The 15,679-nt window shown below is 50.8% G+C and overlaps 2 protein-coding genes across 2 annotated transcripts in view; one reads left to right on the top strand and one right to left on the bottom strand.

Moving 5' to 3' along the window:
• The window catches only part of SYN2 (synapsin II), a gene marked incomplete at its 3' end in the record, with an annotated part of 133,818 nt that extends 118,440 nt beyond the window's left edge, over positions 1 to 15,378 (top strand). The window contains 5 exon segments of the mRNA XM_064496248.1: positions 9,039 to 9,101; positions 9,459 to 9,601; positions 13,279 to 13,353; positions 13,810 to 13,912; positions 15,229 to 15,378. Of these exon segments, the coding sequence (XP_064352318.1) occupies positions 9,039 to 9,101; positions 9,459 to 9,601; positions 13,279 to 13,353; positions 13,810 to 13,912; positions 15,229 to 15,378 (534 nt within the window).
• TIMP4 (TIMP metallopeptidase inhibitor 4) lies at positions 606 to 7,006 on the bottom strand. The gene is made up of 5 exons (XM_010984924.3): positions 6,544 to 7,006; positions 5,272 to 5,369; positions 4,709 to 4,823; positions 1,948 to 2,072; positions 606 to 1,293 (listed from the first exon to the last, which is right to left on the bottom strand). Exons 1-5 carry the CDS (start codon positions 6,680 to 6,682, stop codon positions 1,096 to 1,098), a joined length of 675 nt encoding a protein of 224 aa, XP_010983226.1. The 5' UTR covers positions 6,683 to 7,006; the 3' UTR covers positions 606 to 1,095.
• Positions 15,379 to 15,679: the final 301 nt, after the last annotated feature.

The raw sequence follows: 15,679 nt of genomic DNA, 5'->3' as shown, positions 1-15,679 counted from the left end.
TGGAGGGGCTCTCTGGGGCCTCAGAGCTAGCTTTCTCCTGCTGTAGCATCAACCAGGCTGACCACTGAACAAGATGGCAACACTCGCAAAGTATATTCCCCATCCACCATCCTTTTCCCCCAAAGGGCCCTTGTGTTATTTCTCTCCTGTCCTCCATCCTGAAATTTGCCCTCAAGAAAGGATCTCCTAAGATCTCCCTGAGGTATCAAAAGCTAAGTGGGAATTTCAACTCTAAGAGAAATGCTTTTCTTGGCTTAAAAAAAGTTTTGAAGTAGGAATGAAAACATTAGTAATCTAGCAGAGAGAGACCTTCTAAAAGAGAGAGAGGAGAAACCTTTTGGACCTCAGTCGAGGGCATTAAGTACAGTTAACCTGGAGAGACAATGCCCAAGTCTGTTCTTGTCCAAAGAGGTGTGCCAGCTGGGGCCAGGCCCTCTGCCAGGGATGGCGCAGAGAGGATTAGAGTGTGCGGAGGGAGGTGAGGCCACTGTAGGCTCACACTGAATGATTCCGTGTCCCCCGAGTCACTCCCCCAAACAGATGAGTGTGTATCAGAGGATTAGGATGAGCTGAGACAGGAGGAGTAGAGGACACGCAGCCAACGCATGTTGTTCTTTTCATTCCTCCGCCTCACCCTGCTTAGGATACTGTCCACCCACTTCCGGGTACTGTCATCACAGGGCCACACCATCTCGTGTGCATAATATCCACCATCTCTCCCCTGTCAGATCAGTTAAGAGAAGAGAAAACGCATTTTCCTGTGGAGAAAAAGGAATAGTCCCAGCTTTGGAAAACTAACTAATCTGGAATCAGTAACAAGTACCAGCTCGACTAAAAGGGTTTGGGAGGCAGGGGTGAGGGGCTGAGGGCAGGAGAGAAAAGCCAGGCTACTTTCCCTAGCCCTTGACAGATTCTGGGATGGGGTCTCAGACACAAGCTTTTATACGCCCCACCCCTGCCCTAAAGCTGGCCAGACCAGCCACTTGGTACTTCCTGCTGGCTGGCAGCGATGAGGCAGATGGTGACAGCCAGACCTCTGCAGAGAAGGAGAATGGCTTGGTCTTTAGGACTCTTGAAGGAATGTGGCAGTCCCTCCTAAGGCTGGATGATGTCAACAAACTCCTTCCGGAGGGGCAAATGTCTCTGGTACCAGCTGCAGGTGCCGTCAGCATGCTTCGTGCAGACATAATGCTGGGCCTGGTACCCATAGAGCTTCCGTTCCAACAGCCAGTCTGTCCAGAGGCACTCGTTGGGGGCCGAGATGGTGCAGGACACTGTATAGCAGGTGGTGATCTAGAGTCATAGCCACACAACATCAGAGGGAGTTAGGGGTCCTTTCTCCATTACTGACTTTCTGACTTCTTCATATTCTTACATCCCAGCTCACATGCCCCCTCCCTTACGAAGCCTTTCCCAGCCTCCGTATTTCTCCCTTAGTTCTCCTTCCCCTGTGCTCTCCACATATAGGATTGCCTCTCTAATGGCATCTCTGGAGTCAGAAAGACCTGAGGGTCCTTACTGTACCACTGGCCTTACACAAGCCACTTTACTTCCTAGAGCATTAATTTCTTCACCTTAAAATGGGAACCGTAATTCTTCATAAATTTGTCTTAAAGACTAAATTAGATATTTTAAATAACTTAATCATTACAAGGCTTGGCAAAAAGTAGACTCTCTTTAAGTGATAGTGCATGATCGCAGCCTGCCTTATATGATGGCTGCCTTCCCAGTCAAAAGGTGAGTGCTTTCCGATCAGGGAACTATGGGCCATCTTGCCTTCCCATCCCCAGCTTCATACAGTGTGTGGTCCATGGCAGATCTCAAGTACAGTACAGTAGGTGAATAAATCACGCATGCTTGAAGGAAGGAATACACGAAGGGTGAGGCTGCAAGGCTCAAGACCCCTCCCCACCCCCTCAGAGACCTTGGAAATGGACGTTCCCTTACTTGGCAGCCACAGTTCAGATGGTAGTGGTGATTCAGACTTTCTCTCTGCAGAAAGGACAGGTTCTCCCAGGGCTCAATGTAGTTGCACAGATGGATGAAGACTTTCCCATCACTGAGGACCTGACCTTCAAGGGGAGATGGAGGAGAGCCTAGCATGAGGAATCTGTCCGTGGAGCTCTGGGTTCTTGAAGGAGCCCCAGATCACAGCCTCTTCAATTTCTTTGGGTGGCAGTGGTGACATTGGGCTCTTGAAGGAACCAGAAAAACCTCTATAGTCTGTGTGTCAAAACTATTACCAGGTGATATTTGTATGAGGGACAGTTGGGGGAGAAGGCCTTTATATTAGCGTGGTGCAGAGGGGAGCATGAGCTACAAGTCAGAATCTTGGTGCATCCCCCTTCTTTTCCATCATTTACTAGCGTGTGACTGTAAAAAAGTCACCTGAAGGATGAGAATAATAAGGCTGTTGTCAGGACTAAATGAGAGAATACCTGTGAAGTTCCCAGCACAGTTTTGGGCCCACAGAAGATGCTCAGTAAACACTAGGTCTGTTTTCCTTTCTAACCCTTCCCAGTATCTACATGGGCCGGTCTCCTGCCCCACTGATACCTGTCTTGGTGAGTCCTTCCCCTTCCCTGCAAGGAAATTCCCCTTCTTTACCTATCAAACTCTTTCCTATCTTGCAAAGACTCTTTTTTTAGCACCGCCTCATCCTCAAAGCCATCCCTGACCATGCTAGCCCACACCTCTCTTAGAACTTCAGTCACTCAATCAGTAAATGATTACTGCTATGACCTGGTGCCAGGAATACAGAAATAAATATGACAGGATCTCTGCCCCCAGGGAGCTTAAAAATTAGCAGGGCAGATAGATAAATAGGTAAAAATCACACTGTTGTGTGATTATATACAAGGTGCTCTTATATATTCTTATATATAAGACCAAGAACAAGTTCTTATATATATAAGAACAAAGGAAAGCACAGTTATCTCTGTCTGTGGAAGAGGTAGGGGCAAGAATGGTGACTCAGAGCAGATGATGCCTGCGTTGGGCCTTGAAGGGACAGGTAGGAATTCACCTGCCAGACAAGCTGGGGAAGGACCTGTGGACAGTGGGACTATCCCGTGCAAAGACAGAGGGGCACAGCCCAGCAGAATACCTTTGACGACTGCGAGTAGTTTAGTCCAGCTCTAGGGGACACGGGGAGCTGGGGGTGGTCACTAACAAGTGGCGGGAGACAAAGCTGCAGAGGTCAGCAGCGTCTGGTCACAGAGGGCATTTGGTATTAGGCAGAAGAGCTTGTGCCTTCTGCAGGGCGTGGGCACCACTGATGACTTTTCAGTACGCTGGTGCTTTGTCATTTAACCCCACTTCGTTTAGACCTGACCTTGAGGGCAGCCAGCATGCTTCCTGCTTCCCCTGATGCACCGCAGCACCCAGAGGGAGGTGCTTAGGAAGCAGGTGCCTTGTCTGCTAGTCCTGGGACCAGGAGGGCTCAGGGGTGTTCCCTTCCTCTGCCTCTGCCATCCAGAGGCTCCCAGATCAGCCCAATTCCATATCCTCAGAGCTGGGGAGCCCCCACCAGTGTGGCCTCCAAGCCTGTGACTTCTCAAGAGCCAGGTTTGAACTGTGAGCTCTTTGAGGATAGGGACTTACTACTGAGTCTTCACTCTCCTGTCCAAGGCCTGGCAGTGAGTAGGGGGTCGTTCATTGCTGAATGGATGGACAGATAGTGGAATTCCTCCTCCTGTCCTCTCCACCTGCTGTGTTTTTCTTTTCCTTGCCTTCTTTCTAAATATTTTTCATCTTTTAGGGCCAATTTAGATCCCACTTACACAACAAAGCTTTCCTAATTGTGTACAACCACACAAATCCCTTCTTTCAAAACTATTGCAAAGTAGTTCAGTATTGCATGTGTTCACGTATGGAGTATATTCTTATGTGGTTCTTTAACTGTTCTATTCCCACCACTTCAGCATGAGGAGATCCGCCTGGGCCCAAGTTCATGGAGACAGAATCATGTTAGACTCAAGGCTCCTGTTAGGGCCTGCGCTTTACTGCACCCCCAGGATGGGCCTTGGGTGTGAGTTAGCCACAGGCTCACTGGGAGTCAAGAGTGTGCCCCGATGTGGCCATCTGAAGCTAATGCCATCATAGGCCACAGTAACTATTACGTGTGTACTGGGGGGTGGGGTTTACAAATGCACAGTCCTCCTTTCCTCTGTGAAACTAAGACCTCACCTGCAGTTGGTGTCCAGTTCGGGGTCCTGAGTGAGGGGAGGGACAGGGACAGGCTATATCCTGTTGAAGGTGGCCAGAACAGGAAGGGGTCTGGACCCACAGCCAGCAGACGTGGAGCCAGAGTGCGTGTATCTGTCATCCTCAGGCCTCTGAACTGAAGGGTCGTCATAGAACGGGGTGGAGCTGAACCCACAAGGGGCAGATTCAGAGGGACAGATTTTGGCTCAAGATACCAAAAATCTTACACCAATTAAAGCTGTTTGGAAATGGAACCAGCTGCCCGAGGCTGGGAGAGCAACCTGCAAAACAGCGAGGCACTGGCAGTGAGGACTCTCGAGTTGAAAGGGAGGTTGCCAAGGCTCCTCCCGACTCAGAGGCTGCCTCTTAGTAACGCAGTTCCGTTTTATGCCCAAGAAGGTGCCACCTGGCTCAGCTAGCTGCCCAAGGCCAGCCCTGGCTCCTCCTTGACTGCCTTCTTTAGGACCGAGACCCAAGGGCCACTCGCTGGTCTTTAACTCACCAGTCAGGAGATACTGCTTCTGGCTGTTAGCTTCCAGTCTCACCCCACAGAGGGAGGAATCAAAAGGTGTATAGATATACTGAATATCGCTGACTTTCTCAAACCCTTTGAACATCTGAAAGGCAGTCACAAAAGAGCAGTGTTGGGTCAGTGAGTGTACTTTATATCTTAACAGGGAAAACTTTTCATTCTAAAGCTAAAAAAATTAAGCGAAAATCTAGCTCGGGATTTGTTGCACACAGATAGCCCAACTAGGTCCTTTCTTAAAAAAAAAAACAAAAAACACTTCTCAACCTTGGTTTATTCCAGTGAGAAGGGAGGTACCTCCAGCAGCCCCAAGCACAAGCAGCTGCAGGCCTAGGTGGACCCTGGGGCCTCTCCTGCACAGTCACTTGGATTCTGGGAGCCCTGTTCCTTACATGTCATCCACTTCCACTTTGGCATCTCTATCCCAGCATCACTGAGCCGGGCTGCCTCACCTACTGGCCCCATGCTTCCCAGATCACAGACCCCACTCCTCCTAACAGCCCACAGGGTAAACGCCCTGTCCTGTCCCCATGTACCTTTATCTGTTTGATTTCATACCGGATCATTTTTTGAGTGTCAGCAGGGTCTGCACTGGCAGGAACTACCTTCTCACTGGAGATTTTGGCCCGGATTGCTGCACAGGGAGAGAAGAGAGGGAGCCTTCAGTAACCTGTGGGAGCAGTCCATCTGGGATCTGGGTGACCCGGAGCCCCTGGGAGAATTCTGTAGGGGGATTCTGGGTCTAGGTCCTGCTGGGTTGTGAGGAGGACGCTGTGTCCGAGCGAACCTCCGCCTCTGCGGTTGCTGGAAGTTCCAAATCCCACAGGCCTATTTGGGTTTCCAGTCTCTACCCTGTACCAGCTGGATATGGGAGTCTGGTTCTTCACAGCCCAGGGTGCAGTGGAGTGGAGGTGAGCAGCAGGGTGGGGGAGGGAGGAGGAGCCACTTGAGGGGCAGTCCATGTGGGGTCATCTACTGATGTAGCCCAAGGCCTCAAAGAGAGCTGATATTAGTAAACGTTCATTGAATTAATAAATGTTTTGACCCTGCACAGAGGTAGTTCACCTCTTGCCATTTGGGCGTTAAGCAAAACCTGTTTATGAAGTTCGTCCTCTGTGCCTGGCCTAACACTAGGTACTGGGCCCACAAATGTGGTTAAGACAGGGTCCCCACCGTGCAGAACTCTTGGTCTAGTGGAGAACACACTCAAAAAGAACAGGACAGCATGATAGGAACACAGAGATGTTAGAGATGCTGTGGTAGCACCAAGAAGTCAGGAAGCCTTCAGAGAAGAGGAGGTACCTGAGTAAGGTCTTGAAGGATGAATAGGAGTTTGCCAGGAATTTAAGGGTGTCAGGGAAGGACATCCCAGGCAGAGGGAGAGAAAGGACAAAAGGCGTGTGTTGGGGTGGGGGCCCAGTTATAGGCTTGGATACAGAGGGATGTTTATCATGAAAAACTAACCCCCTAACCCCTGGCTCCCCTGTCCCCGTATCCAGATAAGAATAATCACTGGATAGTTTCAGCGACTTGTTCAGTGACACCCGATAACTGCAGTGGGCAGGGATGAGGGGGTCACAGCGGAGGTCCCTTACGCCGCCTTTATTGCCTTGCAAATCAGCGGGTCTCTGTGCTTGCAAGGTTGCTATGGTGCCAGCCTTGCCCCGCCCAGCAGCCCTAGCAGGAGGCACCTAGGGCGGGGTTTGAGCTCCTCCCTTTACCTCCAGACTCCGGGTCGCCAGCTCAGGCCGGTAGTGATCCCACACAACCAGACCCCTCTGTGGACCTTGAAGGCTCCTGGGACTCACCGAGCGCCGAGCGGCAGACATGCTGCTGGGGGTGCGCGGGGGCGCAGCTGCACGCCTCGCCCAGCCCCAGCGGCCGAAGCAGTGCCAGCAACCGCAGCAACAGCGCCCAGCTCGGCGCGATCCGGGGGCCCCGGGGCATGTCACTGTCAGCCCCGGCTGGGCCTGTGCGGTCTGTCAGGCTAAATAGCCCCTCCAGGGCTCCTTCAGGGCGCGTTGCGCCTCTCGCCCCTGGCTTTATGAGGTGGACCTACGGCCAGTCCCGCCCGGATGGGCTCCGCCCTCTGGCTGTAGGCCACCCGCGGCTGCAGAACCAGCGGCCTCCTGACTGACAGGCTCGGTGAGATGGGGAGGGAAGCCAGGAGAGAGGCCCCTAGCCTCTGCTCCCTTGCCTGAGCAGTCAAGCCTCCTAGAAGCAGAGAGAAGGCGCTAGGAAAGGGGATGGTGTCGGGACAGAAAGTGCACCAAAGACCACTGCTCAGAGAGGGGAGCAGAAACACCAAGGCGCTGTGATTCCGGCAGAAAGGACCCGAGTGCAGAGAGGCACGAACAGAAAGGGTGAGACAGGCAGAGTCAGAGAGAGGCGGGCGGAATTACAACAGGCGAAAGACACAGTGACAGAGAAGGACGGACCCCTCGCCGAGCTGCACACTGGAAGTGAGACAAGCTACTCAGGGCCTCTTTCAGCTGCAGGAAGTGTTTTCAATGCCCTATTTATGAGGCTCCAAAGCAACAGCAAACAGTAATGGAACAGGACCGAGAAAGCTGGGGTGGGTGTGTGTGTGTGTGTGTGTGTGTGTGTCTTGGCTCTGTTGGCTGGGGGGAGGGAGAGATGTCCAAGAAAGCAGCCAGTGCTTTAGAAACCCTTGCCCGTACCCAGAGCCTCACATTCTGCAGATGGCCAAGGACGGTGCTCTCGATGGGGGCTCAAAGCACAAGGTATCCATCACTTAGGGCAAACCTGGGACCTCAAAGTCCTCTCCAGACCCTACGCTACACAGATCTCTGTCTCAGCTCCCTACTCAATGGAGAGATCACGTTTTGTTATGGAGGGTAGGGCAGCTTAGAAAACAAAGAAGCGTGGCATTTGGAGCCATCTGGCTGGAGTCTTGTCCACCGTTTGAGCCCAGTCCTCCAAGGCTCTAGACAGAAAGACACCCGTGGGATGATTGTTGTAGACTGTTTCCACAAAGTGTTCCGCCGGAAGCTAGGAGGCTGGGCACTGATGCTGTCACTAGATAGCTTTGCACCCTTTGCCTCTCTGTGCCTCACTTACTTCTCCATAAAGTAGGGTTGAACCACATGATTCCCAAGGCCCTTTGGAGCTCTTTGCCTCAGCCAGGAATACTGGAATCCCCAGGTCAGGTACTCCTAGTATCTGGTCACTCTTAGGGGTCCTGGGAATCTGACTTTTCATCAGAGTCAACATCACTTCCTTTGAAAGACATCTTTTCATTTAGAGGTGGTAGTGATGTTTGAAAAGAAGGAAACCGAAAGAGAGCTGAGCTTGTCTGAGAAGAATGAGATTTGGTGTCCAGGTTGGTTCTTCATGCAGCCCCCAGACCAAGGTAGAGTCTGGTATGTTAATGGATGGCATCTCGAAAGCATCCAGTTCAGCCTCTTCATTTGGCTGAGGTGAAGGCTGAGGCCCAGGGAGGTAAAGGGACTTGCAGTGAGGACTGGAATGCAAATCTCCTGACGCCCAGTCTAGTGCTCCTTTCCCTCCACCACGTTATTTCTTCCACCGCCACTTTATAGCAGTTTGAAATCCTGCCTTTGGAGGCTAGTTCTTCTTTTAAGTTTTTTGTTGCTCTGTTAAAATATGGCCACCTCAAGGTAGCATTTCCCCTCTTACGGATCTGTCTTGAATGATAAACTGTTGAATTCTTATGTCAGCTCTCCTCCAAACCCCAAGCTGGGCAGAAATAGGCCTTTGCATACTAAGCTGTATTTGGTGATGAGTTTGGAGTGTTGATGAACAAGGAAGAGAGTGTGACAGTGGGGGGAACAGCCAGGTTCAATACAGGAAAGCTGGACATTTGAAGAGGAAGAGATGGGTCTAAGAGATACATGGCAAAAGGGACATTAAGATTCCAAAGATACATTTCTTTTTTAATTTGAGTTTACTAAAGTGCAATTTACATACAGTAAAATTCACCCTTTCAAAGGTACATTTTTTATAAATTGTTTTTTTACTAAGGGCCAGTCCAGCCCAGGGTTTGCCTAATGCAGAGAAAGCTGAAGCAATGAGTTTTAAAGATGTAGAGAGTACCAAGTAGGAGAGCAGTGCTCTCATAGCTCTGACACCACTATTTGCTGTGACCTTAGGCACATCACTGTTACCCTGTGGGCCCTAGTTTTTTAATTTGTGAAGCAAGCAGGTTGCACTGGTTCTTAAAAGAGCCCTTCCAAGGATGTTCCCAAGGAAAATATCTGTAAGACTCCACGGAGAAACGAGTACACGTGGACCAATTCATCCCTTTCTCCTCTGCTTTCAGCTGACCCTGCCCACGTTCCCGGTGGTGGTGAAGATTGGCCATGCTCACTCAGGCATGGGCAAGGTAAGGCGGGCTGGCCAGGCTCTGGGGTGGAGCCGAGAAGGGTGCTTTGCAGAGAGCCCACTTGTGGACCGTTCTGCCTCTGTTGCTGATAATTCTTTCCAAGGAGGAGATGGTGTGGCCCCTCTGAAGCCATGAGTGTTGCCCAGCCAGGCCCCTTTTAGCAATCAGAGTGCAGGCCACCGGACTAGTCCCAGGGCCCTTTGCAGTGCCTGTGGTTCCTGAGCGGGGGGAAACGGGCTCCCAGCTCTGCATCTGGATGGAAACAGCACAAGGGGTATAGAGGCTCAAGGCTCTTGTGACTCAGTGTGTGTGTGTGTTCCTCTCCCTCCCTTCTCCTCTCCCTTGCCCCGCCATTAGGTCAAAGTGGAAAACCACTACGACTTCCAGGACATTGCCAGCGTGGTGGCCCTCACCCAGACCTATGCCACAGCAGAACCTTTCATTGATGCCAAGTATGACATCCGGGTCCAGAAGATCGGCAGCAACTACAAGGCTTACATGTGAGTGGGGGCGGGGTCTCCTCACCCTCCAGGAAGCTGCCAACTCCCTGTTTCTCCTCACCTGGCCCACGAGGCAGAGGACAGAGGGCACTATTAAACTCAGGGAGTCTGAGCCTGGCTTCCTTTCAAGGCAGAGGAGGGGTTTGCAAACTAAGATAAGAAATAAAATTAATATTTATTTTCACTAGCCTCTCAGTGAAGTCTGACAGCCTCCTCAGTTATGAACAGAGACAGCAGACTAGAGCAATAGCAGCAGCACCTGTGATCTGTCACTAAAGGTGATCACAGAGATTTTTGTGTCACATACACTTGTGACAGATGTCTCTAAATACCAGTTACTTTTATCACTACTTAAGAATCATGGCATTCAGAGTTGCCACTACATTTATACCTGTAAATACATTTGTTATTTACAAAGAAACATGTTTTTCACTAATCAGAGATTTGTTTGTTAATTATTTTGACAACTCTGTTTTGATCGCTGTTTTACGTAACTGAGTTCCTTTGTCATCCTGTGTACTTTATTTTATACGTTTGTGAATCTTGCTCATTTTATGCATTGAAAGGAATCCACAGCCTTCACTAGGCTGCCAGAGCACAGAGGAAAGTTAAGAAACTCCTGATGTGAATATATAGCCCTGCAAACACTGCAGAGCATTAAAAGCCTAGTAGTTATAAGAGATGACTTCCCCATGGGACTGTGTCCATTCGCCAGAATGGAAAGTCTTCCTCCAACAGAGTTTAGAAAAAGAATAGATTTCAAGATGACCTGATCTTCCACAATATACATAAGGATGCAAATGGCTTACGATTCCAATTTTGGAAATATTAACTATACACTTTTAAAAATATCTATGGTAGTGCTTTCTTTACAAACAAGGAGCATTTACAATGTGTGAATTTGGTCTTTGCCGCTTCCCTCCCCTTTCCCCATCCATTTCCACTCCTCTTCCCTGGTCGGTCTTCTTAGTATTTATACTCTGCCTGCAGAGTTAGTTAGGAGCCCCTTCCACTCACTCTCTTCTCATAACCCTCCACACACGGCTAGTTTTGCCCTTCTCACGCTGGGGCGGGTGTACCACTCTCCTCCAAGCCCCCTGGGTGATGGCGGGGGGGTCACCCCTGCAGCCCTGCCCCCCTGCGCAGCAGCAGCAGCAGGTGCCCAGTGATACGCAGAAAGAGCCCTCGTGGAGAACTGAAGCAAGGATCGTTTTTATCTGCATCGACCAGATTCCTACTTTCATAAAATGTATACTTTTTGATATATAGCCTTTTCGCTTCAGAAAATAATTTAGGGTTGCTTTAGAATTATGCACAACACCAAGTTCCTACTGTACAGCACAGGAAACTGTATTCAATATCTTGTAATAGCCTACAGTGAAAAAGACTCTGAAAAGGAATACATATTCTATATATAAAACTGAAATCACTATGCTGTACACCAGAAATTAACACAACACTGTAACTGACTGTATTCCAATAAACAATATATAAAATAAAATTGTGCACAATGTAAGACAATGATTTAAAAGACCACTGTAGAAACTAGGTAAAAGAAGCAGAGAAGTCGGTAAGTTCAGGACCTAGGAAAGCAGATTTCCTAACCTTTAGTTTTAAAATCCCCTAAATAAACACAAAGTGTTTATGACGGGGGAGCAAGAGTGTCTTGATGCTTAAAAGGAGGCACCGCCTCTTTAAAGTTTGGGGTTTCTTAGAACAATTTAAATGAAGCATAAGAAAAGGGAATCCCCAAACACTATGAAGGGTGGGGGACCAGAGCAGCTTTGGAAAACATTTACTTACTTTTTTGTTTGCAAGGGACAGTCCGTGGTTTGGGGGAAGTTCAGGCCCTCCCAGCTCCTCTTCCCCAAACTTTTGGCCGTCCTCTGACTCTCAGAAGAAGGAACAGACTTGGCAGTAGCCGAGCTATGGTTTGAGTCTTCCCCTCTCCCCTAGTCCTTGCCCGGTGTCCCCTTCCCTCCCAAACACCCCAGGTAGCCTGCACAGATCTGTGCCCCCGCATAAAGTATGCACGACATCATTATTACTCACGCCAAGTTTCTGAGGCCCTATTATGTATGGTGGCCTCGTGCTGGGATGTGGAAGTGGGCAACTCTCTCCCGCGTCCTTGAGGAGCCCAGCCTGGTCAGAGGAACACCTGTGAACCACCAGTGTTAGCAAGACAGCGTTATTTTTACTATGATCTGTCTTTGTGTTTCTATGCATATTTTGCAAGCCACTCAGCTGTTAGTTTGCTTTTTCTGAACTAGGTGGGGAGTGCAAGGAAGGTGGAGCTCCACGAGGGAACCGAGAGTCCTGGGTTTTTATCTTGTGTCTCCTTTGACTGGATAGACAATCTTGGACAAGTCATCTAACCTTCCTGAATCTTAATCTCCTTGTGTGTTAAGTAGGGGCAAGAATCCCAGCTGCTTACAGCAGGGGGTTTGCAGGGAGGCTCTGGGGAGGGGTTGGGGAGGAAGAACCCTGGAGGGTAGTCAGTACTGTACACATGTGAGGCGTCGTTATTACCGCAGCAGTTGACTCTGGGCCGCCTCAGGGCTCTGAAGAAGTGGCTGTGTGTCTCGGATTCTCAGTGTCTGGAATCAGATCTCTGGAGAGGATGACCTGATTTCTGGTTCTGGATATGCTCTTGACTGGCCCTGGGAAGTGCAGCGCATCATCCAGTCTCCAGTAGCAAGGAGTGATGAGGATGGCAGGTGATGCTCTGTCAGGGGTTGAGCAGGGCTTCCCTGCCCCCAGACCATCCCCTTCCTCTTGACCTTGTCTGAGTGAAGACTCGTAATTTAAAAAACATATTTGGGGTGTTTTACAGTTTATTTAAAACTGTATCAGTGGATCCTCATGTTTACGCCGGAGTAAGGGAGGCTCAGAGCGGTGAAGGGATTCACCTACAGTCGCCCAGCCAGTCAAGAGCAAATCCAGAACCAGAAACCAGGTCATCCACCTCCTGTTTAGTCCACGAATGGTTGACTCTAACACATGCTCAGAGATGGAGGTGCAGAGGGCATGGAAGAGAAAAGGTTGGTGACCTGAGTCCATCAGCTCCATTTGATGGATGAGGCAGCCTAAGCCTGAAGAGGGCACCTGACTTGTGCGGTCACATTGCTAATACCGTTAGGACCTCAAAAGTAACTGTTGAGTAAATGAATAAGTGAGCTAGTAAGGAAGCTGTTGAGAGATGTTCACAGGAGCCCTGAGGGTATTTCCAGAATCAATAGAATTCCATTCATGTACACCAAGATGGTAGGCTGCTGGGAATATAAGACACAGTTTATACCCTCAAGTGGTTTGTAGACTCGTGGACAGAAGATTCAGCTCAAATAACTAAAGTAAAAAGTAGACGTAGGATTTTAAGTGAGGTACAGGCAGAGTCCTCTAGGCAGTCTAAGGGGATCAAGTACTCATCTGGTTGAAAATGCCAGGGAAGGCCCCCTGGAGCCAGAGCCAGAGGGCCGGACTCTCGTAGAAAGGAGGCGAGCATTGCAGGTTGGGGTGCGGCAGAGGCAGCCAGGCTGTGGGCTCAGCAGACAGGCCCCTGGGCTATTGGCGGGAGAAGCAGCTGGGGAAAGCAGGAATGGGCGAAAATTCTGGAAAGCTTCACGCCCTCCTCTTGCTGGTGCGGCTGACTGTTCTGTCCTGGCGGGACCTTGTTGTAGGAGGACGTCGATCTCAGGGAACTGGAAGACCAACACTGGCTCTGCGATGCTGGAGCAGATCGCCATGTCAGACAGGTGAGTGAGAGAGTCAGTCCCAGCCTGGTGAGGGGCAGGCTTCCATAGATGAAGAGGTGTAAGAAATGAGCCCTGGCCAGAGGGAGCTTCTAATCAGGCAGGACATGCGGAACACGAAGGCCCACGCACCCCGTTAACAAGATCAGGCAGGACTGGGTTATGTGCTAAATTATGGAGATAAAGGCCAATAATACCATAGAAGCTCCACAAAAGGAGGACTTACCCTGGGCTGGAGTAGCCAAGGAAGGCCACCTAGAGTAGAGGAGCCCTGCTCTGAGCCTGGGAGGACCGGTAGAATCTGGAGAGCAAAGCGGGAGGGCACATCAGGAAGGCACCGTGCTCGACGGGGATGGACAGTGGGAGGGCTAGGCAGGGAGGCTACGGGAGGTGGAGGCAGCCAACAGGCTCGACAGGAGCTGATGCCCCGGCCTCGGGGCCCCTTCCCATCCCCTCCAGGTACAAGCTGTGGGTGGACACCTGCTCTGAGATGTTTGGTGGCCTGGACGTCTGTGCTGTCAAAGCTGTACATGGCAAAGATGGGAAAGACTACATTTTTGAGGTAAGTCTGGCCCAAGGAGTATCTCAGTAGGAGACAGCCTTCCGGGCTGGAGGCCAAGCTTTTTTGCTTGAGAACTATGTGGGAAGCCTGGACTGCATTCAGGTAGGGTCTCCTGGGCCACGGGGAGGTCCTAGGTGACACAACCAGGGGATGTGCACCGCAAAACACATCTGCCAGCAGGGAGCTTTTGTTTCCAACCAGCTGGGCTGACCCACATCTTGTGAAAGAGATGCCGGACCTGGGTTCCTGGGTCCCAGCCTGCCATTCCCCTGGGAAGACTGTAGCAATCTTGCCATTCTTGGTCTCAGGAAGCTGGCCTTGGGCATCATTCGGTCCAATCTGCTCATTTCGCCAGGGAGAAAATGGAGGCCTAATACCATAAGCGTTTGCCCAAGGCCACAGAGTGAATCAGTGTCTCAGCCTGGGCTAGAATTCAGGTCTCCTGGGTGCAGGAGATTCTCCTTAGCACCTCTCTGAGCCTGGGAGACACTTGACTCAGCCTGGGCCTCCAGCACAACTTCAGTCTTTTCCCGTATTAAAGGGAGAGTCAGTGGCTGTATGGGTCCTTCACACACATTGCCACCTAGTCTTCCTGGAAGCAGGAGAGGCTCTTTGCCTGGAGGTGGTGGTATCAGAGAGTTAATGTCAGGAGCCCAAAGTGGGCTTCGGAACCTACTCCACGGGCTGCTTGGCATGTAGCCTCCTGGATGGTCTTATCTCTCCGCTCTGGGTGGGCCTCAGTTGTCTCCTCCTTGAACGAGAGAGTTGGACTACAGAGTCTATGACTCTGGGCAGGCAGACACTTCCTAAAGGAGGAGGGCATTGATCTGGACCTTGAGGTACAGGAAAAATCAGGATTGGAGGTGAAAAGAGAAGGTATCCCAGGTCACAAGCAAAGGCAGCAGTCTCGTCACTTAATGGGCAGAGTATGTGTGGGGACAGAGATCATGTGGGTGAAAAGTCACAGAGATGAAAACTGCCTGCTCCTCACCAGAGTTAAGGGAGTGGCCTACCTGTGTCCCTGCACCCCTGCCTGCAGGCCTCAGAGCTGGGGTGCACTCTCTCCTTGCTTGCTTGCTCCCTCTCCCCACCACCTTTAGTACCAGACTGAAGTCTCACTGATCCCTGGCCTGGGTGAAGGTAGGGGGAGGCCTAAGGCAAAGATTTGTAGGAGAAGGGGATGAAGGGCCTATTTATGCAAAGGAACATGCTTCCAGCTGAAATTAGAAGTACCACCTTCTCCTCCAACCTGACTCTGCTGGCAAAAGCCCTACTTATTCTGAAAGACCAAGGTTGATGTTTCCAACCCTCGCCAGGTCATGGACTGCAGTATGCCACTGATCGGGGAACACCAGGTGGAGGACAGACAACTCATCACCGAACTGGTCATCAGCAAGATGAACCAGCTGCTGTCCAGAACCCCTGTCCTGTCTCCTCAGAGGCCCTTAACCACCCAGCAGCCACAGGTAAGCAGGGAAGAGACCAGGAGAGCAAGACCCACTCCCAAGCCCACTGCTCTAGCCTGTGGAGGCTCCAGGACGGAGCAGAGGACAGAGACCCACAGGCCTGGATGGGATCTCGGAGGTCTTTTCCCTCCCGCTCTTCCCTCCCCTCTTCTCCGGAGGCCTCATGACCCTCCACCACCTCTCACAGGAGCCTTCTCGTTAGCAGTCCGCACGATCAGCTATAGAACTGTCCAGGGATGGAGTTCTGGATCGCTCCCCTCTGAGCTTAAAGTCCCCAGGGAACCAGAACCAGTTTCCCCTG

This window comes from Camelus dromedarius, chromosome 17, assembly GCF_036321535.1.
Source record: "Camelus dromedarius isolate mCamDro1 chromosome 17, mCamDro1.pat, whole genome shotgun sequence".
NCBI classification, from domain to species: Eukaryota; Metazoa; Chordata; class Mammalia; order Artiodactyla; family Camelidae; genus Camelus; species Camelus dromedarius.
Note: the sequence above shows the minus strand (reverse complement) of the source record. Positions and strands in the feature narration are given on the sequence as shown.

Coding starts and splice junctions, on each gene's coding strand:
- TIMP4 (XM_010984924.3), bottom strand. CDS start 6,682: ATGCCCCGGGGCCCCCGGATCGCGCCGAGCTGGGCGCTGTTGCTGCGG. Junction 2,073..4,708: donor GAAGCAGTATCTCCTGACTG/GTGAGTTAAAGA, acceptor CTCCCCTTGAAG/GTCAGGTCCTCAGTGATGGG. Junction 1,294..1,947: donor ATCTGAACTGTGGCTGCCAA/GTAAGGGAACGT, acceptor CTATGACTCTAG/ATCACCACCTGCTATACAGT.